Source organism: Mus musculus, chromosome 3 (genome assembly GCF_000001635.26).
Source record: "Mus musculus strain C57BL/6J chromosome 3, GRCm38.p6 C57BL/6J".
NCBI lineage: Eukaryota > Metazoa > Chordata > Mammalia > Rodentia > Muridae > Mus > Mus musculus.
In genome coordinates this window covers 54691560-54719452 of record NC_000069.6, presented here as the reverse complement: position 1 = coordinate 54719452, position 27893 = coordinate 54691560, and the positions used below count along the sequence as shown (strand labels likewise).

General features: G+C 40.4%; 1 protein-coding gene across 35 annotated transcripts in view; it reads right to left on the bottom strand.

The window, feature by feature from the left end:
- Nucleotides 1–26693, bottom strand: part of Supt20 (SPT20 SAGA complex component) — a 36004-nt gene extending 9311 nt beyond the window's left edge. For 3 of the 35 annotated variants that reach the window (XM_006501801.1, XM_006501812.1, XM_006501811.2), the window contains exons 1-22: nt 26594–26692; nt 26245–26350; nt 24246–24330; nt 22934–22969; nt 22444–22502; nt 20794–20860; nt 17837–17966; nt 16279–16382; nt 12477–12593; nt 12312–12365; nt 11057–11196; nt 10266–10422; nt 10124–10180; nt 8981–9052; nt 7204–7361; nt 6251–6277; nt 5688–5720; nt 4657–4765; nt 4197–4299; nt 3764–3919; nt 1808–2114; nt 1062–1219 (exon numbers count right to left, since the gene is read on the bottom strand). In XM_006501801.1, the coding sequence (XP_006501864.1) occupies nt 1062–1219; nt 1808–2114; nt 3764–3919; nt 4197–4299; nt 4657–4765; nt 5688–5720; nt 6251–6277; nt 7204–7361; nt 8981–9052; nt 10124–10180; nt 10266–10422; nt 11057–11196; nt 12312–12365; nt 12477–12593; nt 16279–16382; nt 17837–17966; nt 20794–20860; nt 22444–22502; nt 22934–22969; nt 24246–24248 (2047 nt within the window). In that variant the 5' untranslated portion in view covers nt 24249–24330; nt 26245–26350; nt 26594–26692. Of the gene's footprint in view, nt 1–1061; nt 1220–1807; nt 2816–3763; nt 3920–4196; nt 4300–4656; nt 4766–5687; nt 5721–6250; nt 6278–7203; nt 7362–8980; nt 9053–10123; nt 10181–10265; nt 10423–11056; nt 11197–12311; nt 12366–12476; nt 12594–16278; nt 16383–17836; nt 17967–20793; nt 20861–22443; nt 22503–22933; nt 22970–24245; nt 24331–26039 lie in introns of those variants that run through there. The other 32 variants (XM_006501814.1, XM_030252733.1, XM_030252734.1 and 29 more) reach the window with 27 other exon arrangements.
- Between the last annotated feature and the right edge of the window lie 1200 nt (nt 26694–27893).

The window sequence follows — 27893 nt, the reverse complement described above, 5'->3', positions numbered from 1 at the left end:
GTCTACAAAGTGAGTTCCAGGACAGCCAGGGCTACACAGAGAAACCCTGTCTTGAAAAACAAAAACAACAACAACAACAAAACAAAACAACAAAAAAAAAAGAAAGACACTGAGAATGCCTCAGGTGTGTCCCATTTAGGAACTTAGGAACGAGTCCCTGGGGAGAAATGGCTTGAGATTTCACTGCTGTGCAGCTGTTTCAGGTCAAGCATCCACTTAGTGTCTCACTGTGGCAGAGCTTACACAGGAGCATGACCTCTGTACGTGGCTGTCCATCTGAACAAAGGCACTGGCAGACTTCCCCTTTCTCCAAAGGACCATGTGACGTCATACAGATGAGCCTGAGACTGGGGTAGATTAAGAACTTCTCTAAGAACAGCAAGGGAGCCCAGAACACCCAGTACTAGGAGGTTCCTTTCATGTAAATCTAAGCATCTAAAATTCATGGTGTGAATTTAAATTTCATGACTCCTTCTCATTAAAATAGGCACAACTAGAATTAGAAAATATTTTCCATAACTGAGAAGGGTAAGAACAGGAATTGGTCCTGGGCATTACAACAGTCATTATTGTAGGCATCAGAGCGGGCACTCCTGTTCCCCTCTGATTTTAGCCACATGGTAATAACTACCCAAGACCTGCTACTACTACAAAGAATAGCAACACAGAATGCTCCTCTTATTAGTATTATCACTACCTTATTTCTGGGGGAAATGATGGAAAAAAAGCAACTTCCAAAGATTACAAAACTAAGAATCTAGGCTTTTTTGGCTGCCATGCTATATTGTTTCCAGTAGAATATATATTTGTATTGTTTTCTCTGGAGTATTACTACATAGACAAGGTAGCTAAAAATAATTTCATTATTTATTTCATATCAGAAGACATAATGTGCATAGACTTATAGATTTAACAGGTTTCTTCCTAGAAGCTGTTTGCTAGGTGGTTATCTGATACCAGAACTACAAAAGGCTTTTCAAGTATCTAAGAAATAAAACTTTGTGAAGCAACACTTAATGCTTTTAGCAAAGCCTTTCCCATGGACTTTATTTTATTCTAACCTGCTTGAGGAGCCGCCTGCACGGCACTGGGCAGTGTGTTTGCTACGAGACCTCCTGATGGCAGAAGGCCGCTGCACAGGCTTTTTCCTGCAGGAGGTATGGCCCCAGTGTCACAGCCCAGCATGGAGTTTGAGCCACTCTTCAGAGCCTGGGCTCCACTGCAGGGGAAGGGACAGAGCGTTACACACAGTGAAAACAAATACCAGCCTCACAATTCTTCAATAAAAACAACAACAAAAGGCTATAAAGCAACTTCCATCACTTCCGAATTAAAAATTAACTCCTAGGGCAGGTGAGATGGCTCAGCAGGCACTTGCACTAAGCCTGAACATGCAAATGGTAGAAGGAAAAAAAACCCAAAATATGCAAGTCACCCACTGACTTCTACATACACTGTGGCACACACCCCAAAATAAATACAATCCTTTTTTTAACTTTTCATTTTCTAGGCCAAGTTTTCTCTTACTGCTGAAGTGTGAAAAGCTGCCTTAAGTATTGAGCACATCCTTAGACACTTCGGAATACAGAGAAGCAAAGTCCTGCCCAAGTGATTAAAGACATTAACAGGCAAATGACAAAATCTAGCCAACTGGGAAGTACATCTTTGTACAGGTAATAAATTTGTTACTAATACTCTATCATTCATATGAAACAGCTCCTGACCATATAAAAAAACTACCTTTCAGTATAGTAAGCAATGTATCTTCATCTCAGAAATAAAACTGTCTTTAACACTGTCAACTTACCCAGCAGAGCTCAGTACACTGACGGAGGTTAGCCCAGCAGAGTCTGCCATGACCGGGGAGAGCGAGCTTCCTGTTGTTATGGACGTTACCATGGTAGAAAGAGGAATGGTTGTCACAGGCATTGCCTGGCTCAGAGCCCTTTGCTGCTGAGCAAACTGAGTTAACAAAGTGGGCTGAGGGGTGAAGCCTGATTCTTGGGGAGATGGGGTGGCTGAAGGGGTACTAGGAGCTGAGTTCTGAGCGTCAGGAGGGTGTGGGACCGATGAAGGGGTTGGTGTAGGAGGAGATGGCTTAGGAGTTCCAGATCCTGCTCGTTGAGAAAAATAAAAATTGCTAGTTTGTTATAAATGGCTGGTCCTTTTAAAATACGGTTAATGGAATCTTACTTAGCACTGACAAATTTGTTCCAATTTGTTTAAAAGCAGTTAACTGCAAGTGTTAACTCTCTACACGATCCAAGAGTGTTGCTACACTCAATTACAATTAAGGATGCAGTATATCACCTAGAAACCCCACTCAGATCACAGTTAACAGTGGAAATACACTTACACTCTACCACAACACCCAATAAAAAGTTAGTCTCCTACATGCTGTCTTTTGCCTACAAAGCTGAGAATGACTTTAAGTTAATTTTTTGTTACTTGTGAGTTCACTAATTTAAGACTTCTTAAAAAAATACTGCTTATTTTAGTTTAACTGTCGAAGATAAACTGTCAACATACTTAGTAAGTACACAAGCTATCAGTTATGGCACTCAGATATACATGTTTAATTCCCAACATATCAAGTTTACCCTGACAAAGAAATTTACAAAGAATAAAGCAGGTACTTTATAGATAATACTGCATCTTTAACAGTAACTGTGTACTTCTGTTTAAATGTTGAATGTATAGAAAATCTGTCGTGAATGAAGTATGCACAGTTTTATCAACTTAAAAAAATTTTTAAAAATGAAACCAAAAAAGTAAAGCAAAGCTCTTGAGGTGTTTCCTTTTTAGCTTTCATGTCCTGCAGAAAGAGAGGAGAGAGAGGTGAATGTCCAGTAGCTGTCACTCCACCCTGACTTAACACAACAACTGTGTGCTGCAGCAGATCACCACAATCCACACCCACAACATGACAAGTGTCAACAAGACTTTCAGAAAATTTATTTATTTTTCTTTGTGCAAAACAAGAAGGCAGAAAAATTACACCTTTTGAGCTATCGGGATGCAGGTGTTAATATCTAGGACCATCTTAGCACTGTGCAGTACACTGACAGCCCACACTAGCCACCAAGCAAAAAAAAGGAAAAAAAAGAAAAAGAAAAAGAAAAAAGCTAAAAAACTGGAATCCCCCCAAATTAGTACCTAACTTATTCAGATATTCATTTGAAGATATTATCCCAAATTTAATCTATTATTCCTAAGTCTCCACTTGTTGTTAAAAAAGGAAATCCAGAAGTGAGAATTCTATTTTCCTATGTTCAGATTATCACATTTAATGATTGCTTACAGCAGTGTAGGCATGCTCTCAAATACTACTTTTCCATTTATGGCATGTAACCTTGGAACCAGCTGGTGTCTTACACATACAAAGATAGAGATAGTACCTTTGATAATCTCACATTTTCTTTTTAGTATTAGTCACAGTTTATATAGTAAGAAAAAAGATCCTAGGGTGCACTGTAAATCATATTTTGCAATATTATTGCCAGGTAAGTTTTTAAGATATTTAGGCAACAAGCCTAAAAGAACGGTATACACAACGTGCATACACAGATACAGAAAGCAGTTACAGTAAACACGGAATACATACAGCCAACAAGAAGTCTACTTGGAGTTTCATGCGACTTACACATTTTGGGTACACAGTACATTCAAATTTCACTATTCACAGATTGAATAACAGCTGCCTCAAGAAACACCAATGCAAAAATGTAGGAAAATGTGAGCAAGAGTTTAAATCATGACTCACTCTGGGATGAGCTGGCAGGGGACAGGGCGGCAGGAGAAAGCATGCTAACTTGACTGAGGTCCACAGAAGACTTCCGAGAAAGGCTTGGCTTACACGATGGAGGAGGAGTTGGAGATTTAAGGAAGCTGCTGGCCTGCTGTGCTGTGAAATAGTTACCTGGAAGAATACAAGTTATTCTAGGGCTGGAGAGCTGCTCCAGTCAATACAAGAGCACTCGAGCAATCCTACAGACCGGAGCTCGGATCTCACAACCCACCCACATCTGCTACCTCTGGAGCAAAGGTATTCACATAGTCACACAGTCATGAATACACAGAAAACGATAAAAGTCTTTTCCCTATTCACAAGTCACAATTCTGTGACTTATGACAGTAAAACTGAGTACCGTTTTAAGAAAGCACTATTAGATCAGAGGTGAGGATTCTGCTAGTACCTGAGGAACTATTTCCTGAGCCTGAGGGAAGTTTGATGGGTGGGGGTCGGTGTTTTACTCCCTTTCCCAAAACTGAAGACTGAATGGACGAGGTCTCCGCCTGCTGAGAAGTGACGTTAAACACAACTGTTAAGATAAATTAATATCATTAGAGTTCCTACCTGAGATTCCTAACTGTACTCAGAATCAGACACTCCGGGACTGCAGCGTCCGTCTGCAGTGAGGTGAGTCCCGGGCAAGGGCAGAAAGTGAAGGAGCCCTGCCAGCCTTCTCAACCAGCCTTTAACAGGAATAACAAACTGTACCTATCTATCATTGAGGACGTTGGAAGCTTTAATTAAACATGAAGTGGAATAATAAAAAGCTAAAAGTGAAAGCCAGATTACAACTCCTGTGTTCTTCCCGTCTCTGAGACTCCTCGACAAACAATGGGTACAAGGTAGGAACCGTGTCAACATACTTCTGCCTCCTCCCCTGGACTGAGAGCGGCTGAACCACTACTGCTGTGTGACATCTTCACTGGGCATTTGGCTTCATTCTGGACCAACTCCTGGTATTGATTAACTACCCTAAAACGTTAGGAAAAATAGGTAAGGATTGGTCAAATTTGTCTTAAACACAAATCATATAGGAAATAAGTAATGCTATTATAGGAAAAGAAGTCCCACCAGATTTAACAGAAAAAAATCACATCGTGGCAAGTGCCCCTAACTGCCAACCACAAGTTCCAAGACCTAAACCTAGAGCCTCAAGGTGAATTCTCATCAGCCACATAGCACAGGCCAGCTGTTCCACAGCAGAAAGGCAGAGAGCCTGGTCAAGACACCAAGACTAGACTGAGCTACATGAAGAAACCCTGCCTTAAAAAGTGTGTTCTGTGCTGTGGAGATGGCCTCCAAGCCTGTCGACCTAGGTACACGCCCCTGAAGCGCTGCGGTGGAGGGAGTAACCAACGCCCACATGCCACCCAACTCTGAGGAACAACACAAGCACACACACTAAATGAATGTCATGAAAAGAACCATACTCTGATCTTTCCAATGACGAGGTAATGTTTAAATCTTTTCTGCTAACTATGATGAATGAATGCACCTACAGGTATACTTTTAAGATCTTATTTCTAATAGAGAAATTATAAGGTCATCCTTGACTACAATATAATTAAACCAATAAACAGACAACAAAATGTCTCATTTCTTTTCCCTTAGACTTGGATTATAAACTTCCCCCTTAAAATCATGTCTCATATACCTAAGTATTCTTACCTAAAACAAATTATTTTATATAGTCTTTATTAATGCTCATTAAAATATCAAGAAAATGTACCTCAGAGATTTTAAGTGATTTACCCAAGGTAGTAATGATGATGGAACATCCAGTTAAATATGTAGCAAAATCAACATCCATGACCCAAATATAGGATATTCTCCCCTGCAAAAATGCAGCTTCACACCCACTCTAACCAACACTAAAGAAGCAAACGCACTTTACCTCTCTGCGTCAGTCTTTGACCCAATGACAAACCTAAAACGGACCAAGAAAGACAAGTCTCAGGCAAGAGTGTCTTAAAACAGCTTGAGTTAATCTTTAAAGCCTTTCACACTTAGTCACATCAATATATTACAAATTCATTTAAAACTCTACCAAGGTATCATTACATTAAAAATTTAATTAAACATGAGAGATAATGCTCAAGTTGTACATTCATCATAAAATAATCAATTTGGCTGGCTCACCTTAGGAGAAATTTATTTTAATGTTTATTTGTAATTTACACAATCTAGAATAAAATTACCAAGAACCACTATACAAGTTTACAAACATTGTCCCTCTAGTAAAATTACTCAACTACTGAGTGGTCTGTGGCTTTTCATTCACTTAACTCAATTCTGGAAGTCATTCTTAAACTTATTTTACACAAGATGAAAGCTTATTGCCAACTGAAACAAAAATCGTTTCTAAGAAATACTAAAAAAAAAAATCTTTTCCAGTTTTTAAAATTTTGACATTATAACTTAACATATTAAAACAAGTGAATCTTATTTTTTAATTACCAGTTTGAATGGTCATCAGCAGAGGAGCTGAAATACAAAATGAAAGAGAAGCACTCAGTTAAGGAAAGCCAAACCTAAGCTTCATAGCTCTCAGGTTCTGAACATGGAAGAACGTAGAAGAGTGCAGATCCTGCAGAATAACGGCAGGGGCATCAGCCGTCTCCCCGAAGCAGTCCATGGCCATGGGAACCGCACCTTTACAAAGGCGCAGCTACTGTGCCTTACACTGTAGCCATGCTGGCATAGCCACATGGTGAATGAGGGACGAACTTCAGAGATATGCATAATCAAACCAGCTGATAGCTGTCAATCCACGAACTGCTGCTAGCTCTTCGTGGCGACTGTTACCTGGGTATGAAGTAACTCTAACACCCATCGTTCTTCACAAATTTTGGTAAGGGTTTTAACAATAATTTGACATACAACTGAACTCTACTTTTTTTTTTTTTTCATTTTGTGATTTGTTAAAAAACAAAAAACAAAAAAACGAAGAAACCATAGAATCAAAATTATCCCAGCACTCAGAAGGCAGCGACAAAGGCAGGCTGATCTCAGGGAGTTGAGACCAGCCTTGTCTCCATAACATGTTCCAGGCAAACTAGGGAGTCACAGACCCTGCCTACACTCCCCAGTTACTCCCAAACCAAAAATGATAATTAGTACCCTTCACTAATGATGTACCACTTAGAAAATCAACTACATAAATTGCCAGTAATATAAAATATACCAACAACGAAATCCCAAGACTATCCTGAATATAATTATCTGCTCTTTAAAAACTAATTCTAAGTAACAACTGCACTCAACCTTACATCCACTGTCAAAACACACTGTTCTGTATCAGGTACCAACCCTCAGAGGGAAATGTACTCATCAGCTAGCAAGCAGCTCCTTGGTAGCTCTCTATAGGTTCTGGATGGCCCTGTCTATTACATATACTCATCAGGACTCACTGGGATGGAGACATTTGGCTGTCATTTTCTTCATCTGCTTTCCACGGCTGTATTTTACCATAGTAAAGTGGATCCCCAAGAGACTGCAAGATGGTCAGCTTTGTTTTCTGATACTGATTACCACCTTCACATTCAAATACATAATCGTCTTTTACATCCTGAAAAGAACAGAGAATCCCAAGTCATTTCTTCTCAAGTAGCAAAAGTTATCAACAACAACAAATAATAAAATAAAGACTAACTTCTGTCTGCTATATACATGGCACTAAAGGAATGTTTAAGGCCATGTATGATTGTGCATGTTATTGAATCATTTATTAGGAAAGTGTTATACATTTCTACACACAATGAAAAGTATAAAAAAAATGACTGGACATTGTCACAGCACTTAACAAGTAGTTTCTCATCCAACTGTCAACAAAACCCATGGCTGGTGTGGCCATTCCCACATTACAGGTACATGGACTTGTCAGGTGTGGTGGCATGTGTCTTTAACTCCAGCACTTGGGAGACAGAGGCAGGCTCATCTCTTTCAAGACCAGCCTGGTCTATACAATAAGTTCCAGGACAGCTAGAACTATATCATAAGAGCCTGTCTTACAAATAATAAACAAATAAATAAATGTAAAGGAATGTAACAACCCAAGCCCTCAGAGGGAACTGAGTTCACAGAGCCCTTTCTTTACCTTCCTTTATGCTAAGTGCTCCAATGTGGCATCTCTCCAAGCCAGGAAGACACTCACAGAGATTCACTCATTGTACACACAACTGCAATAGTTAACAATCTGAGTATAAAGTTTCAAAGTGGAAATATTTTTGTCATATGCCATTCATACAAAACATCCTAAAGATGTCTATAAATCTTATTATCTTGTGCTTAGAGTCCATTCAAAATGTTATTCCAACTTCTCCCTTTAAGAGACTATTACGATGAGAGCATCAGAACATTTCCCTTCAGAGCTGTCTTTAAGCCAGGCACTGTGGCACATGCCTATAATCCCAGTACTCAGGAGGCAGAGGCAGGCGGCAGAATGGCGACAAGTGAGAGAGCAGCTGTAAAGAAGCAAAGTTCCAGGCAAGCCTCGGTCACACAGGAGACCACCGCTCAAACAAGAACATCTTTACAAGAACACACTAATTTGAAACAAGACAGGTGAGGACCACCAACAAGTAGGCAGAACAGAACATTGCACTAGTTTTCTGAAAGAGTCTCACTCTGTAGCCCAGGCTGTCTCAGAGACATCTTTTTCCCAGCAGCAGTTTCCCTATTCTGGACTTACAGTTATGTACCATTGGGCTGGACTCCTAATTTGGTTTTTGAATAGCTCCCTATGTGGCTCAGACTGGCCATCAAGTTGAGAGCTTCCTGCCCCTGCCTCCAAGAGCTGAGATTACAGGCATGGGCTCCAATGCCCCACATAAAAAGGTAGTGTTATATTAAAACTTCTCTGTAAAGTGAAAAACACACTCAGGGTTAATTATATTTTCCTGAAGCCCACAAGTACTCCAAATACACTTAAAAAAAAACTTATACATTAAAAGTTGTTTTCTGTTTAATAACTTCAGAGCCCAGCTTATAAACAACATACTTTACAATACGGAAGAGGCACGTCTGGCACCTGGGCAGTGAAAGCCAGAGGATCAGTATGTCTGAGGTCAACCTTGACTACACTACAAGTTTGAAGCCAGTTTGGGCCAAAAGAGACACTGTCTCCAAACAAAAAAAATACACGGGCAACTGGATCATTAGTCAAAGAGATTGGAACTGATTACTTACATGAGCTGGCCACATTGTTGGCTGTGAGTCGTCAGATTTGATGGATTCCTCCACTTTAGCATATTTTTCCACCTAAACAATGAAGATGTTGAATCAAATATAGTCAGTATCGGAACAAAGACAAGAACCTGCACAGTTCACAGAATCAATGTGGGCACAAGGGTCTCAACTAGCAGTATCACCAAGCACTTGTCAAGTTTTAAACCTCCTGATATGTTTAATTAAGTGTCGCATGTGGGACTACAGATGGTTAAGAGGTTAAGAGCACTGGATGCCTGGAGGCCACATATGCAACAAGATAATATGGCTTTCTTTCTTGGTTTGTATACATAGTCTATAGATGTCTCTGGCTTTGTGCTTTAACTGTTAAAACAGCAAGAACTGCTAGAATTGTTACAAAAAGCATTCTTGAAATAGTAAATAATTTTTGAAACAACTATCATAAAGAATTAAGTAAACTGGCAAGATTGCTTAGCAGGTAAAGGCTCTTGCCACTGAAACTTGAAGTTCCGAGTCTGCAGCCCAGGAATACCGTGGTAGAAGCAAAGACTCATCCCTCAATGGTTGCTCTCTGGTTTTCCATATGTGTTATAGTCTGCACACGGACACACACACCAAATATATATCTAAAAAATACATACTAAGAGAAACAAAAAATGAAATCTAAAATAGTCCTTTATAATGCCTTTATGATCACTTAGCACTCATGTGTCTTATGAATATTAGTAAACAATACTATTGGTAATTCCAAATTTCTAAGATTACTCATCTTTAAATTTTACCAGTTTGAACACGGAAGCATTTTGAGTTAATTATGAAGGACCACTACAGAATGGCACAAGGTCATTTCCTGTCACTATATAAAATATGCCATACTCTTTCCACATTTGGAAGCCTTAACATTCTTTCTGCTCCTAACACAGAACTCTATTCAAATGTATGCTCTTATGTAACTAACTGAGGCTGGATTGGCGGTCCACTCAATACCACAGACTTACATGACTGATACGACAGACTCTTGAAATGACAACTTTTACTGTTTCAAACAAGCTGCTCTTTTCTTCCCTTCACTTCCTCACAGCACTGGCTTCCTAATGCTGGCCTTTGACCCTGTGTCAGTGTACAGCTTTTTCATGAACTTACATCTACTTCAGAAGGCACAGCCAAGTTACAGGGGCTCCGTTTCCACATGTCTACACACTGAAAAGTAAAAACAGTACAGTCACTCGGAAACCCTAAAGCACAGCCAGTCATTCGTACAGCGAGCACCTTAGCGACTACTTACATTTCCTGCTTTGGAAATTTTGAGGTCATAATGCTGGCCTGCTTTCCTTTCCTTCCGCTTTTGTAAGAAATCAAGTAGTCTCAGCTGAGGGGGAGGAGGGCCGTGAGAGAGGTCCTGCTGGCGGTTCAGGGAGGACCTGGAGTACCTCTTCCAACACCTACAACAGACAGGAAGCAATGAAGCAGCAACTCTACCACACGGGGAAAAGGAGCAGGCACAGATCACAGACTCCATCACAGATACCCACTTACCACACACACACTCACACACTCCATCTATAAATACAACTTTCACACCAGCAAGCTTTAAGCACAGGTGAAAGAAAAAGAACAAGACAAAATACTCATGACCATGGAGCCACACTAGTTTGAATCCAGAACTAGAGAGGCAGTCATTATAAGCTAATCTCTAAAAATTGTGATTGTATTTTCTCAAAACTCGTTAAGTTACACATTGTTTCCTTGTTAACTGATTCCAATTAGTGTTGAGAAGCAGTGAAGCAACTACCCTTCTGTTTCTATCTAGTCTTCTTACAGCCTCACAACCATTTTGGTGAACAGACCATAAACTTATAAAAGTTCCTTCTTTAAAAGACTGAGGAAAATATTACTTTATAATAATGCAGAAAATATTTTTTAAAAAGGTCTATAACATAAATCCACAATACAAGGCCATGAAAAATCCCATTTTTGAACTTAGAATTCCAGCCCTCACATGCCAAGGGAAAGGGCACTCTGGCTAGCAACGATGTCAAACTTAAGAGCCTGTGTTACCCAAGTGCTGGTGGTTACCGTTTCATTGGGCGAGTGTTCATCTTCTGCCGGTTATAGAGCAGCCTATTGGCAGTGCACGCTACTGCCACCGATGGGTCAAGACACAGTGGCTCTGCTGTAGCTAGAATCAGCTGGCTCTCAAGCAAAAGTTTGTCTTCCTGAAATACACAGTTGTATGTCAGCCTCAGATGCATTTTTGATAATGTAAACATACATCATTTACCCAGAAATATTCTCAGGAAGTTGCTGAAGACTAAAGTGAATGTAGCAGTAACTCAAGTTTGAACATTAACAAGATAAAGAAACTTCTAATGGAAACCGAATTATCTGCATGATTTATAAAACAGTCACATCCACGGAGTGGGTATTTATTTGGCTGTTTAAAATAGTGGATCCAGAAATGGTAGAATATCTGAGAATAGTTATACTCTCTCTTTTACTAGTCCTCGGCTTAAGAAAATGATGCTTTCTGCTCTCTAGTGTGAATGCAAGTTTGTCTCTAACAAGAACAACTTCCAACCTTATAGATAGAAAAATAACAGCCCAGATTAAACCTCATCACTCACGAGTTACAGATAAACTGAATCTTAATTCACAAGCACATTTCACAGAGGATAACCTCACATTACTGACATTTTCTCTCCAAAGCAACAGGTAAACAAGAGCTAGAACTAAAGTATCAATTAGCTGATGTCAGCGCTAAGAAGTCCTGTTAGACCGTGTGCGTGTGCGTGTGTGAGTGAGAGAGAGAGAGAGAGAGAAAGAGAGAGAGAGAGAGAGAGAGAGAGACACTCAGACCTCAGGAGGCTCAGGTAGCAGGATCTCAAATCCCAAGCCAGCCTAGGCTAGAGATCTTACCTCAAAAAGAAAAAGAAAAGAAAGGAAGAAAGGGATGAAGGAAGGAAGGGATAAAAGCCAGGCTTCCTGTAGAATTATAGAATCCTATATGAAGGAAAATCACAATCTATTTGTTTTCAATAGTAACAATGAAGCTTTTGTTCAAGAGGATAAAAAAAACAATTTTTACATTAGGCTTCATTGGTTAACTTAACTCCAGTTTATCAGCAAGGCTGGAAACAACTGGGACTGGACTATAAGCAGTTCCTTGAGGGATTTCTAAATATACAGGAAGTACAAGACCCTAAAGCTCGTAAGGGAACCTTGGTTTTGTCCAAGCATCCAACCTAACACACCACTCTAACGTCAGCAAGGGAGCGTCTCACTGATGCTTCACATTGAGTGTGGCCTACTTGGGGTTAGAGAGAGAACTAACCTGGGTCCACTTATGGTTGTCACTTGTTATAGAATGGACATCACAGACTAAAGTCTAGAAAAAACAAAACATTTAAAAAACAGGTATGTTCTTACAAATATACAGACATTTAATAAAAATCCAACTAAAACAAAAGCCAGTACTTTCTAATTAAACTTTCCATACCTGCATTGTTGGACGTAAGAGAATGTGCCTACTTTGGTAACCAGGAGACTTCATATTACTGGACTGCCTATAGTCACGTATTTCTGCTATCACACATCCACAATGAAAAATATTAACCTGTTAAGTAAAAAAAAAAACAATGTTCAGGTAAATGTCATTTTTCAGATAATATACAAGCTTTCAAATAATAAACGAGTTCACCAAAATAAGCAACCATGTAGTGAATGGTTCCCATTCTTTAAGCTCTATACATTCAGTGGGTCTCTTTACTGGATATACCTTTATTTATTTATTTATTTATTTATTTATTTATTTATTTATTTATTTATTTATTTATTTATTTCTAGGTTCATCATTATAAAGAGCAATTGCATCCACTGACATCAGGATGAAAGAGCAATTGCATCCACTGACATCAGGATGACTCTGGCGTCCGTACGTTAGAGGGGAGGTTACTGTAGCTCCTGAGACTGAGCTCCCAGGCTCATCACTGCACTCTGCTAGCTGCGCCATTGTTATGTAGTAGTTTGTCACTGTTACACACTGTCAATCAACTGTGCCAGAATTTCAGCCTTTAGATAAACCTTCACTATTTGCTTTCCTAAAATTTCTAGACTTTTAGAGTGTACTAACAAAAGGAGCTAGCCACAGACTTAACTCCAACTATGCTGTGTTGCAGGCTTAAGAAACCTTAGCACTCTTTGCTGCAACTCACCTCCTATCCATCCCTCGCAAATGTATATTTCAGGTATTTTACACCATTACAGCTATTTGTGCTCAAATCCAAATCAATACCACCATAGTAGTCATTACCTTTAATCAACCAGACCCAATCCTAACAGTTAATCTAGGAGCTACTTCCTTGTGTGCACGCTTTCTTTAAAGCACTTCTATTTATGCTCGGGATCTACTAATCACAATCTTGACAATGACTATTTACAATGTTACATTAAGCCAACACTGCACCTTTTACCATTCTGTTGTTAGCCATTGGGAGCGTACTATACCAATACCTACCTACACCCGCCTAGTTATTCTAATCACTCCTGCCCTTAAAGCTCTGTACAGCACATAACCTGCTACCTAAGGCCAACCACTAGCTATTTCTCTAGCCGAGATTAATGAGAACAACCCTCTTTTAATCAACTCAGTTAAACATCCAGCTATTGGCAGTATCTTCATCCATTCAATATTCCCCAAACAACCAACCACACATGTGTAAACTGTTTTCCCTGTAATCATTTTTCTATTTACTTTACTTATTAAATGAACATGAAGCTGAAGATGCCTTTAACTTCCGACTCTCCCCAATGCTGGGATGAAAGGCATGCAACATTCCACCTGTATACTAACTGACTGAAATTCAAACAGAAAGTGACTAATGATGCCACACCGGTAGAGTCAGCTAAGGAGTGCTGGATAGGTGAGCAAAGAAAGATGATAAAAAGGAGATCACAGACAAGCTTGGAAGTGATAAGGAGACCTCTAAATCAGCAGCTGAGAAAAACAATGAGGTCAGGAGAGGTTTTCAAGTTGAGAACACAGCATGTTTGTGATCTGTATCTGGTGGGAAATTATGGTTGTAAGCCACGGAGAAGGGTAACATTTAGAAATGAAATGAGGGGCAGGCCTTAGGAATGGAATTCACCCATGATAACAGCAAAGAAAGTGTGAAGAGAGATGCAAGAATATTGGTCCACTGGTACCAGGAAGGGATGGGAGTCAGGCCAAGACAGCAAGGAGAGCAGGGCAAGTGGTCACCTCCAGGTTACTTTTTAAAGTACCTTGTTTCTGATGTGTAAGCACACTTCATAAACAGCGAAAACAGATTCTTCCAGAATTGAATTTTAACCTTGGGACATTTCCAGGGTAATTTATTACAGCAATTGTAGAAGTACTAAGCTGCCTATGGCAGTGCAGCAAATAAGTAAGGTACAATAAACATTTTAAACGGCACTGCTGCGGCATCTCATGCTATGCTGCCACACCCACTCCAGTGGTAAGTAACTGCGTGACAGGCCCAAAAGCTAGGAGGCAGTTCTGAGGCAAAAAGTTTCAGGGAAACTCAGTCTCCTGGAGCCTTGGCATCCTGTAAAATGAATGCTCCAAACCTGTCCTTGCGTTAGTCAGTGAACGGATCTGTGTGCTTCCCTTCTATATTGTTTTATTATAAGGGCCTCTAAGGATTGATTTTGACATATAGCTAAGTTAGATTAGCTTTCACCAGGGTTCCAATATCCTAGGAAATGGTTGAGCCAATCTTGGGCTTTGATTCTTGTAAGAATGTCACTCATTCAGATGAAAAGCCTCCAGTGTTGACAGTGAGACAGTAGAGGAATCAGGCATTACAATTTACTGGTATAGAGCTAGAAATCTCAGGGCTAGTCTACAAAGTATACTCAGAACAACAGCCAAGTCACTCCCATACACAGGAATTTACAATGGCCTAAGGGGAAGGTGGATTATATAATAGACTAGAATTGGAACTATGGGAAGGGCACAAAACCCTTGCCCATGGCTTCTAAGAATAAACTGACCTTAGGTGGGGCAGCTTTTGATCCAAGTTGTTAACATTGATTTTTATCCCCATTGGTTCCTGTTAGCTTTTATGTATGCATTCCTCTGGTTTGCGTAAAAGTCGTTTTGCAAAGGGTAACTTCAATGTACCTTGGATGACCTTAATATAAGTCTGAGGTTCAGCTGGGCGTGGTGGCGCACGCCTTTAGTCCCAGCACTTGGGAGGCAGAGGCAGGCAGATTTCTGAGTTCGAGGCCAGCCTGGTCTACAAAGTGAGTTCCAGGACACCCAGGACTACACAGAGAAACCCCGTCTCGAAAAAACCAACCAAAAAAAAAAAGTCTGATGCTCACTTTGAGAAATTACATTCAGATACAGCATTCTCTCTGTGTTCGTGTCTGTTTGTCATCCCGCCGACTCCTTGTCCACCTGATTATGGAAACCCTGATTCCCTGCAGGTTGAGGGACCCACTGAGAGCAGTCCTCGGCACTATGCCTTAAACACTACTGAGAATGCTAGTGTGTGTGGCGGCTCAGTCTATAACGGTAGCATTCAAGGGGATGAAGCAAGAATATCACCAGTTCTGAGCCATCCGGGCTACAAACAAATTCATGTCTCATAAAACAAAACCACACACAAATGATACGTAACAACTAAACAAACACACACACACACACATACGTATATATGTACACACAAAATTTTAGAAATGGAGTTTTGCTACATTGCCCAGGCTGGCTTCAAACTTCCTTAAGATGCTCCTGTTTCAGCCTTCTAAGTAGCTATGGTAGCAATGCTACTATACATATGTTATTTGTAAACTAAACTAAACTAAAACAACTAAAACAGCACACAACACACATGCTGTATACCATACAAAACATTTTTTCTGGCAATCAGGTATATTTGTTGTAAATTGATAGTCTAACATATATGAGGCCTTAGTTCACTAACCAGTGCCACAAAAGGGATTAAAAAAGACATTTCATTTTGCATATATATGTATGTATACATATATATACACATATATATAAACATGTGTATGTATATATGCACATATGTATCTACACACGCATATGTGTATGTATACACACACACACACACACACACACACGTATATATGTACACACAAAATTTTAGAAATGGAGTTTTGCTACATTGCCCAGGCTGGCTTCAAACTTCCTTAAGATGCTCCTGTTTCAGCCTTCTAAGTAGCTATGGTAGCAATGCTATTATACATATGTTATTTGTAAAACAGTATTTTGTCTTGTTTTGTTTTCTTACCTGTGATTTTTCAAGGAGATCCACCAAAATAGGAGGTAATTCTTCTGCATCTAAGTATTCAAGCAATTCTCCTTCTTCATAAGGCAATCGGATGGTCTCAGAATCTCAATTTAAAAACAAAGTTTATAAGAACCAGCTCACAGAGAGGTTAGGACTGTAACTTAAATTACTGTTAAAAATAGAATACACTAGGCTAAAGAGAGGGCTCAGTGATTAAGAGCACTTGCCATTCTTGCAGAAGACCTGGGTTCTATACCTGGTATCCACAGGACAGCTCATAAGTGACTGGAACTGGGGGGGGGAGGGCGGGGGGGGGGGGGCACCTGCATTCATGTGTACATACCCATACAAACACATATATACACATACACATAAATTAAAATAAAAATAAATCTTAAAAACACAGCTCAAAGGCTTAGTCTCATAAGCCTTTGAGTGCCATATTGTAGTGCTGAAAGAACGTGTTGCGTAGATAACATTTTAAATAAGAACAGGAAAATAGGCGTGTCTTATCCTCTTTCTACCTCTGCATGCTAAGAGTTTGGATTCTAGATCAGGGATGCCACATCGGGTTCATACGGTGCCATGGACTACACTCCCAGCTCTGTGCATGCTAGGCGAGTAGTCTAACAACTAAGCTATATTCTTCACTAGCTAAGCTCCTTGTAGTGCTCACATGATTCAATTCTGAGGTGCCTCTTTCAGTGAAATCTAAGAATATTCATGTTTTAATGCTCTTCACATCCCCAGTATTAGAAAATCTTTTTAGAAATATCTTCAGTGTTTACTATTTTTTTGCTGTCTCAATAAAAATTACTTAAAAGGCAATGAATGCTTTACAAGTTTTTATACTCAGTATATAAAATGCAGCTAAAATATCTTAAAGTATAGAGAGCATTAAAAGAAATATAACTGTTAAGAATCACCTGTTCTATTAACTCGAAGACATAATCAGGCTGGCGGGATGGCTAGGTGGCTAAGGCCAAAGCACTTGGAACTAAGCCTGAACACCTGAGTGCTCTCACTGGGACCTACTACACAAGTGGCCCAGTCCTCCCCCCACCTCCAACTAAATAAAGTAAAATATAAAAGGAGATAGGGAGTGAGGAGACGGCTCAGGCATTAAGAGCTCAGGCTGCTCTAGAGGACCCCTGTTCAATTCCCAGCACCCACAAGGTGGCTCAAAATCATCTATAAGTTTGTTTCAGTGTATGCAATCTCTTCTTCTGGACCCTGAAAGGTACCAGGCACACATGTGGTGCACAGATATATATGCAGGCAAAACATCCATTCACATAAAACAAAATTAATTAACCTAAAGTTTTAAAGATACAATCAATTACAATAATTTTCAAATGCAGGCTCTGGAAGAATCATCTACACTCTACAACAATGTCAAACATTCTGGCAAAGGTCATGAAGAGAAAGAGTATGGAATAAATAAGAATTTGTCTTTTAATCAGGATAAACTCTGATTAAAGGTCAACTTTTAATTTTTTAAGAGCTAACTTTCAAAAGCAGAGGTGTTTTGTGGCAGGCATACTTTATACGGTCTTACCTGATCCATTTTTCCCCCTGAGCATCAGAGAATAGCCTTCATTTCCTGGGTACAGATTGACTACTAAACACGACAAAGTCTCCTGCATAACAAGCTTCTCTAACAAGTTCACATTTCTTCTTAATTTCTGCTTTAAAAAGAAGTGAAGTTTATGAAAACAGTATATACCTGTTGGTGACCTTTCCATACTACAATCCCGAATACCTGGAAACTGTCACAATTCACAGGACAGTAATGTCACTAGCATGCTTTAGGCAAAATAACTCACACCATAAACTTACTATGCATGGATATATACCTGCAATCTCAGCACTCGGAAGATGCCAAGGCAAAAAGATTGAGTTCCAGGCCAGCATGGATCTTATTACATAGCAATACTAGCTTTTAAACCAGTGGTTCTCAGTCTGTGGGTCACAACCCCTTTGGGGGTCTAATAACCTTCACAGGGGTCTCCTCAGACCATCAGAAATCAGATATTTACATTATGATTCAGTTATGAGGCAATTACAGTTATGAAGTAGCAACACAAGTCATTTTATAGTTGGGGTACACAACATAAGAAACCGGGCGGTGGTGGCGCACACCTTCAATCCCGGCACTTGGGAGGCAGAGGCAGGTGGATTTCTGAGTTCGAGGCCAGCCTGGTCTACAAAGTGAGTTCCAGGACAGCCAGAGCTATACAGAGAAACCCTGTCTCAAAAACAAACAAACAAACAAAAAAAAACCAAAAAAATAAAGAAGAAAAAAAAAGAAACTATATTAACCGTATTAAAGGGCCACAGCACTAGGAAGGCTGAAAAGCAGTGTTTTAAACAAACAACAACAAAAAGCATGGCAGCTGATGTCTATAAGCACAGCATACAGCAGGCTGAGGCAAAGTATCATCATAATACTTGAAGGCCCACTGGGGTCTCAAAGGGAAGACAGAAACAAAAGGAAGAAAGGAGAAAGAAAGAGAAACGCAACCTATGCATGAAGAATGGGGGACTGCTTTCACTGCACAGTGATAAGGCCAAATTTCTTAGCAACTCATAATCTCCTTAGATGTGAAGTTGTTCAGCAAGTCAAGTCACCTGAAATGCTGAGCCTGAAAAGAGCTAACTGGTGAAAAAAATTGTTTAGACAGTTTTCTATAAATTCAATTATTTATAATATTTTAAAATATTATATCATATGTCCCATATATTTTATTCAAGTATGATATAACTTAAACACCTGAATTTTTTAAACACATATCTAGAAACGTGCACACATATCAAAATCCACAATTTTATAATATGTGGTTTTGCATGAAACCAACTTAGAGATTAAACTCATTTCATCTATTTTAGGAAAAACATGAGATAATTTCTTTTCAATATTTAAAACCACAAATCTGTTTTGATTACCTTATATTAAATGTCTAACTTTAAACTCATTACTGTGTGTCAGGTGGGGTATCCCACACCACAGGCTTCCTGTGGATGTCAGAGAACAATTTGTGGAAGTCAGTTCTCTCCTTCCACCATGCAGATCCTGGGAATCCTCTTAGGCTTCATAGCAAATCCCTTTATCTGCTGTACTATCTCACTGGCCCCAAGAATCACACATTTTTATCAATATCAAAACAGAACAGCCGGGCGTGGTGGCGCACGCCTTTAGTCCTAGCACTCGTGAGGCAGGCAGATTTCTGAGTTTAAGGCCAGACTGGTCTACAGAGTGAGTCCCAGGACAGCCAGGGCTACACAGAGAAACCCTGTCTCAGATAACCAAAAAACAAAACAAAACAAAAACAAAACAAAATGGAAACACTATGCAATCTGAAAATGAAGGGGGTGGGTACTTTATCTCAAAACAAAATAAAACCATAAAACAATTAGCAGCAGCAACAACAACAACAACAAAAACCTATTGGCTGGAAATGTTTTTCTTAAATGGGCAGATAGCATCTTTGGCTCCAGGGCCCACTAATTGCTCAGCTCTGCCTCTGTAGCTTAAAAGCAGGCAGACAACTATACATCATGCAGGGCTTGCAGACTCCCTTTAGATTCTTTAGGATCTCTCTCTCCTGCTCCCTCTCCCCTTCTCTCTCTCTTAGTTCTAGTTTCTAAAATGATGGATATAGAAATTATGCAAATTATTATGACTTTACAAACATTAAAAAACCCATATGCTTTAAATATGCAATCTGCTAGGTAATACTTGAATAAAACATGGAAAAATATGCCATAATAATTACTTATAAATTTAAGGGTTTTTTTCCCCCTAAGACATTTTAAAAATCAGACAGTAGAAGCTCACAAAGCCCCTCAAACACTTTTAGCCAGAGAAGTTAAATTTCGGGTAAATTATGAACTGCCTAATGCCCATGTTTAAGTCCATATACATTTTTTTCCTTAAAGCTGTGTGTACACACAATCCCAAGCCTCTGGGGGCGCTCCATGAGTTCTATGCCAGAACAGTAAAACCCACATCTCACACAAACCACACACGAGAAATCCTTTCTTGAATAAATTGCAACTTTGCTTAACAACAACAAAAAAGGTCAATTGCTGTTGATTATAACTATAGATACCTTTATGCTGAATAAAAATGAGTTAGCTATAAGCTTATTCTCTGATACAATTCATTTTCACTGGTACATCTGAACTCTTCCCATGTGTGTGGATAAATCTCAAGAAAAGGGTTACTGAGATCCATCCGCACGTCTGAAAAGCCAGGTCTCAAAGGCAGCCAACAGACGACACTGTGGCTTTGTCTATGATCGCCTATGACTGCGTGTACAGTGCTCTTCACCTACTAACTCAGATTAGCTAGGGAATGTAACCACTCAGCTTTACAGCTGACTGCAGTCTGACTGAAAAAGATGTTCAACTATGAACATACAAATCACTAGCTGCTTCAAACATAATGTTCTAAAGACCTTCTCCATTCTACCACAACTCCAAAGCCCAATACTTTAAAGAATTTATATTTACCTTAACCTCGGGTTCTTTTTCACATTCTTCAACATATAAGTCATAAAGTTTTTGAAATATAGACTTTCTAGAAAAAAAGCAATAAATATTCAATGTGAAGATTGTTTGCTTTTCGTTATTTTAAATATTTTAATTCTGTAACCAAAACTTGAAAGATAAGACTTTAATTAATATAGTACATTACCCTGTATATATTACAAGATATTGGCTTCAATGTTTCTACATCAACATGTCTTTTAATTTCTGTACAATGCCAATTCAACATGGTTACACTAACCGGCTCAACTAAGAACCCATAATGCAGTCTGAGGATCCCTGGATGATTTAAAATGCTTTAGATTTGTACTGTTTTGGACTTTAGTTTCTGAAATATGAGACTATAGTGTAGGGTCACATACATCTTCATAAAGACATGTAAGACAATCTTATATACCACTTTTTACTGTGTAGCATTCTAACTGTAATCTGTCACATAAGTTAGACATGAAAATGTCCATTTGTCACAAGTAGGGAGGAAGGGAAAGTGGACAGGGTAGGGGAAGGGGTTGAGGGGAGAGGGGAATCTGATCTGGTATTGGGTGAGGGGAAAGGACTGAAGCCCTGAGGGCCAGAAGAAAAAAAAAAGGAAACAGGCAACCTCAGGAAATAGAAGGTTGGGACCCTCCCTGCCCCCAGAATTCACGAGAGACCTGTGAAGTGAGAGTCTCTCGTCTCTCAGGACTCAAAGGGAGGGACCTTAGATGAAATGCCCAATAGTAAGGAGAGGAAACTTATAAAGCCCACCTCCAGCAGGAAGACAGGACATCAAGAGAGGGATGGGGTTGCCATCCCACAGTTACATCTCTGACCCATAATTGTTCCTGTCTGAAAGAATTACAGGGATGGAAATGGAGAGGAGCCTGAGGAAAAGAAGGTCCAGCAACAAGCCCAAAGTGGGATCCAGCTCAAGGCCTGACACTATTACTAAGGCTATGGAGTGCTCACAAAAAGGGATCTATCCTCTGAAACACCCAACAAGCAGCTGAAAGAGTCAGATACAGATATTTGCACCCAACCAATGGACAGAAGCAGCTGACCCCCGTTGTTGAATTAGGGAAGGCTGAAACAAGATGAGGAGAAGGGCGATCTTGAAGGAGAACCAACAGTCTCAATTAATCTGGACCCCCGAGATCTTTCAAACACTGGACCACCAAACAGGCAGCACACACCAGCTGATATGAGGCCCCCAACACATACACAGTAGAGGACTTCCAGGTCTGTGTTCATTCAGATGATGCACCTAACCCTCAAGGGACTGGAGGCCCCAGGAAGTTTAGAGGTCAGGTAGGGTAGGGGGTGGGGGCATCCATGTGGAGAAGGCATGGGGTGGGGAGGAGGTGTGGGATGTAGAGCAGTCCAGTCGGAGGGTGGATGGAGGGGGTGGGGAATGGAATATGGAGTGTAAGAAATAAATGAAAAATTAAAAAATTTTTTAAAAAGAAAAGAAAATGCCCATTTGTGACACTCCATCAAGATTCCTAAGCTGCATATTGTGGAGTATCAAGGATGCTCAACCTGCCCATACAAAGAACTGACAACATTTCAATGTCTACAGTAAGTGGTAGTTATCCTATTTCACTGACTTGGGCGTTACCGATTAAGCAGTCATACCTTCCACTAGACAGGTATTTCCTTTTAGGAGGTCTCTGCTGAGCACTTTCCACGATGTACTGAAACAGAGAAGTTGGTCAAAGGGCTTGCCTTCCGCTTTCCTACGAGTGAGTGCAAGCGAGCTGCAAGCCCGCAGCAGGACAGTGAGAGCAGCCCACTCAGTCTCCTAGGCTCTGACAAGCCTGAGCTCACGCTTGTACACAGGCCATAGAGCCCAAGACCCAGCCCAGTGTTTTAGTACCATAAAATGCAATTCCACAGGACAAATATATTCTAAAAGTTTTAAATTTATTTTAAAATTACACATTTGAGTGCAGTGACCCATATTTTAAGGTATTTTAGAGAAACTCATCAAGATAGAAAAACAACTTTACAAATTCTGTGGTCTGGTTTAAAATACTGTTCTCTTGAGGGTTATCAAAATGTCCTATTAAGGACTTTCTGTCAGTTACAAACCCCAGTATTTCAACATTTAATCAGTAGGGCTCACCTCTGCGCAATCCAAAGCTTGTTCTACAGCTTGTTGCTGGAAAAAGCAAATAGCAGATTTGGCAATATTAATTATTTTCAGAAAAAATAACACTTGACACTCGTTATTAAGTGTTTGTTTCATTTTCTGAAAAAAGAGCAATGTGTTTTTCCTCTCCTCTATCCTCCAATGCGTTACTAAGGTTTTTTTTTTTTTTAATGGCTGGGCACTTGATCATAACAAATGCTAAAATGGCACTGCAGTCAGGACCTGGAAGCTAGACATGCTCGTATTGAGTGTTCACTACTCCCTTCAAGCACTTAGGTATACCATTTAATACGTATACATGAAAGGCAAGAATCCCACAGGGACAACTCCCATTATTTCTAACCAAGTAGAAGTAAATAGGCAAGTCCTACAGAGCAGGAAGATGACGACACACGTCCTCTACAGCCTGTCTCTAACCCCACCCCACCCCACCCCACCTGCCTCTCAACTGTAGTAACAGCTTGTCCTCTGGGCTCCACTGCAGGTATATCTGCACAAAAGTGAGGATGGGATGGGGGATGGGGGAAGAAGAGGCAGGGTTTAGAAACTCTGTAGCCTATGCTGGCTGGAGCTCTCTTTCTAGCCTAAGCTGGCCTTCAACTCTTGGGGATCCTTTGACCTGAGTGTCCCAAGTACTGGAATTACATCTGTGTCAAACTAAACCTGCCTACATTTATTAATTTTAAAGCACCCAGGTGAAGGAGTTTGGGGAAATAGTTCAGTCCACGTGACTGCCACACAATCATGAATAACTGAGTTCAAACTCCAGAATCTGTACAAGAAAGCAAGACAGTGGGGCACAAGCAGGGATCCCAATAAGGGGGACGTATACCTCAGGGGCCAGCCTGGCCTACTCAGCAAGTTCTAGGCCTAATGGACTGTCTCAAAATAAAAGGGGGACAGGGATAAAGGAGGAACATCGACATTGCGATCACTTCTTTACCAAACATATAGGCCACATGCACAGAACAAACATAGACAAAAAAGATGGAAGAAGAAACTTAAATTATGAGGGCCTCCCCCAAAATAAGCTTCATTTATATCAACCTCCTTATCAAAGACTCAGAAAAATGGCAAAGCAGAGTTGACTTTTAATACATGAAGGATTTGTCTAACTTAAATGTCCTACCACTGAATTGACAAGATATGAGTTAGACATTTTCTAGAAAAAAGTTAGGCATGACTACTAAGTTATCTGAGTCTTTCTATTCACAATATTTTTATGGAGCTAAAGGAAGAGAATAGTATAGGATACACATTTTAACACGCTATATTCACAGCTTACCATTGTGGCAACAGATAAGGACCCCAAAAAAGATAAAACTTAGACGTGCTGTGGAAGTGGGGTGGAAACCATGTCTTCTTCTATACTGCAGGAAAAAACAAATAGGAACTGTTAGCATAAGACTGCAAAAAAGAAAGACTGTCATTATCAGGAAAAGTACTCAAGGCACATACGTTCCTAACATATCTTTAAAACAAACTTCTACCAGAGAATGTATTAAACCCACCTACAAACAGATGAAAAACAGCTCTCATGGAGTAGGGCAAAAAAGTCAGAGAATTCAAACCACTACCTCACACAGGCCAAAGTAATACAACACTGAGAAAACACTGGCTTTTACAACAACACTTTTAAACTGCCTTCCCTGCAGATTCTACAACCTGACCACTGGCTTTGACAGCTATGTGGGGTCACTTTCAAATTCAGTTTTTAATCACACTGATGGCAAAACCAGAAAACTCCTATTCCCCCAAGTGCCCCAGGCTACATTTCCAGACTTCTCTAATACTTTTACTTAAAAAAAGGAGAAACATCTTTGAAAAATCTTTCCCATAATGCAGGGGGTCTCATCCTGCCTTACAAACCAAGTGACCTACCCAGCTTTAGGATGGATGCCCATGTCCCAGTATCTGGATTCTGGTCAAAGTCTAGAGTAGAGTGGGGGACCCAGAAATAAGGAAACACCACCGTGGAAGCCCACTGTTCTAACCCTTCCTGCCTACCAAAGATGATACCCTCTGCTCTGAAGACACTAAGTTGTTTTACAATTTTTCACCTATCAATTTGCACTTACTGCCACAGAAACTACACAACTCTGTTAAAGTACAAATTCTAGTGACAGAAAACCAGATTTCCTATACAAAACTTTTTCGGAGGGAAGGACCTCCTTAAGCCAGTACAGGCTAAAGAAATATTATCTGATAGTATTAGGTTTTTTAAAAAGATTTTATTTATTTACTTATTATTTATTTATTATAAGTACACTGTAGCTGTAGGTTTTTTTAAAAGATTTTATTTATTTATTTATTTATTATATATAAGTATACTGTAGCTGTCTTCAGACACACCAGAAGAGGGCATCAGATCTCATTATGGGTGGTTGTGAGCCACCATGTGGTTGCTGGGATTTGAACTCAGGATGTCTGGAAGAGTAGTCAGTGCTCTTAATCACTGAGCCATCTCTCCAGTCCAGTACTAGTTTTTAAAAGCCAAGCCAAAAACATCTTTTTTTTAAACTTTTTTAAATTTATTTTTTTAATTAGGTATTTTCTTCATTTACATTTCAAATGCTATCCCAAAAGTCCCCCAGACCCCCCCCCCAAAAAAAAACGTATCTTTTTAAGAATATTATTCCTGTCTTTGAGTTACTAGAGGAAGTATAAGCAAAATTTAGGTGATTTTTTTTGACCACTAAACCTAAATAACAAGACTCACAAATCCAATGTGGTAACTCAAATTACAGTTACTTTTTACTAAATTAGAAGGGATACTATACTACTTTATTGCGTAAAAGAACAAACTTTGTGTTATCTCTTATACTCTGCTTGTACATATAAGAACCAAGAACCCATGTGGAAACTATTATAAACGAACCCATTATAAACTTATTGACATCTCAAGTTTACAAAGAATTCAATGCAAACGACTCACCTATTATCACAGTCTTATCACATTCTGTCCCTTCTCAATTTATAACCTGAGGTTCTATTATTCCAACCTTCAGCCTACTCAAACCTGCACCCATTTTTTTTCCTTAAGCAAAGCCTTACGAACTGACTTGATGAGAGCACTCACCTATTTTTTTTCTTAATTTTGATGTTAAGTTTATATCAATCATAATCTGTCTCCAGTCTATGCACATCGCTTTTGCACTTGGCGTCCTAACTAGGTACTCTGATGGCGATAAAAGATGGCTCCCAGAGTAGACATCAGCTAAACTAATTTCCCTGGTGAACTTGGGTCCCAACTGCAGATTTTTTTTTTTTAACCCAGGCTTTACCCTCAGAACGCCAACTCCACAGAGAAGCAACCTCTACTCAACAGTCACACCGCACTCCGCCCTGAAGAAGCATTCTGCCAACCTTGCAGCGATTTTCCAGAAATACCTGTAGCAGAGCCCAAAGAACAAGCTATTAGCAAAAGTGCAGGCGAGCGGCGCCGCGGAGTGCGGAGGGGCGTTCACGCAGAATGGCCGCCGAGGTGCCCGCCCAACCCCGGAATCTCCGAAACGCGGATCGACCTCCTCCCGTCACTTCAGATCCCGGCCGCTCCACGACACTAGACCGACACCCGCTAGCCCGCCGGCCAGCCCACCTAAGTCACCCACCACCTCCGGCCGCAGAACTCACCTAAGGCCTGCTGTAACGCCCACCCACACCTCCAACCGCCACTTCCTGCGGCCGCGCTTCCGATTGGTGCGTTGCTAGTGGAAGGGGCGGGCCTTGAGGTCGTACAAGGCCCGACACAACGCTCACTTACAGCTCCAACAGCGAGTTCCGGCGGCCGCTCTTCTGATTGGCGGACTGGGCGGGGCTGTGGGCGGGGTTGGAAGCGGGGCGGTGGCTGGACATTTTGGAAGGCGCTACTAGCGCAGCCGAGGAACCCTGGCTTTCTAGGGCTTTAGAGTAGCTTTAGGTGTGCGCAGAAGGCTGGAGCAAGTTGTCCGGCCGGTTTGCGTGGCGCGGGAGAGCATGAGCGTTAACTTTCGTAGGGCTGGAAGCGGTTGAACTTCCAAACTTTGTGAAACATCTTTATCAAAGTTAGTGAGTGCAGAGCTTAAAGCTTGCTTGTGGTATGTCAGGAGCCGGCGAAGTCCTTAAGTCCCTTTTACACCTATTTCGTGCATATATGCATGCGGCACATTTGGAGGTCACAGGACAGACAACTTGTGGGATTCCGTTTTCCTCTTCTCGATCCTGGGGTTCAGGCTCAGAAAGTCAGGGTTGGCCGCAAGTGTCTTTATCAGGCAATCTGTCCCCCAACACCGATTCAGTTTTGTTTTAACCACCTCAGTGTTGAGTTCTAAAAATCTAGGAGAGGCACGATCGATCATATTTGGTGGTAATTCCGCACTTCAAAGCACGTTGAATGGTTGAGGATTTTTTTTTTTTTTTCCCGAGACAGGGTTTCTCTGTGTAACCCTGGCTGTCCTGGAACTCACTCTGTAGACCAGGCTGGCCTTGAACTCAGAAATCCGCCTGCCTCTGCCTCTTCCTCCCAAACTGGGATTAAAGGCATGTGCCACCACTGCCCGGCTTTGAGGATTTTTTTAAATTGATGGGCCATTTTCTGCCTTCATACTGTTGTGTTAGAACTGCTGGAAACACTCCTGTACAAGTATTTGAGTCTTAGCACTACTGGAGTCAAATGTTTGTCTCAGCAGAATTCGTAGAAGAGTTTTATTCAAAGCCAGCCCTTGGCTGTCATGGTGGTTCATGCCTGTAATCCCAGCATTCAGGAGAGACACAAATCTAAGGTTTGTATGTTACACAGTGACTTACAGGCTGGACTTACAGAGCAAGACACTGCCTCAAACAAACCAACAAAAAAGCCATTCATGAAGACAATTCTGTCTCCACTGGACTTTGTCACTGACTCTAGGTGAGCATTGGTCTTGTGTCAGAAATCAAAACAGCCTAGATCTGAAAC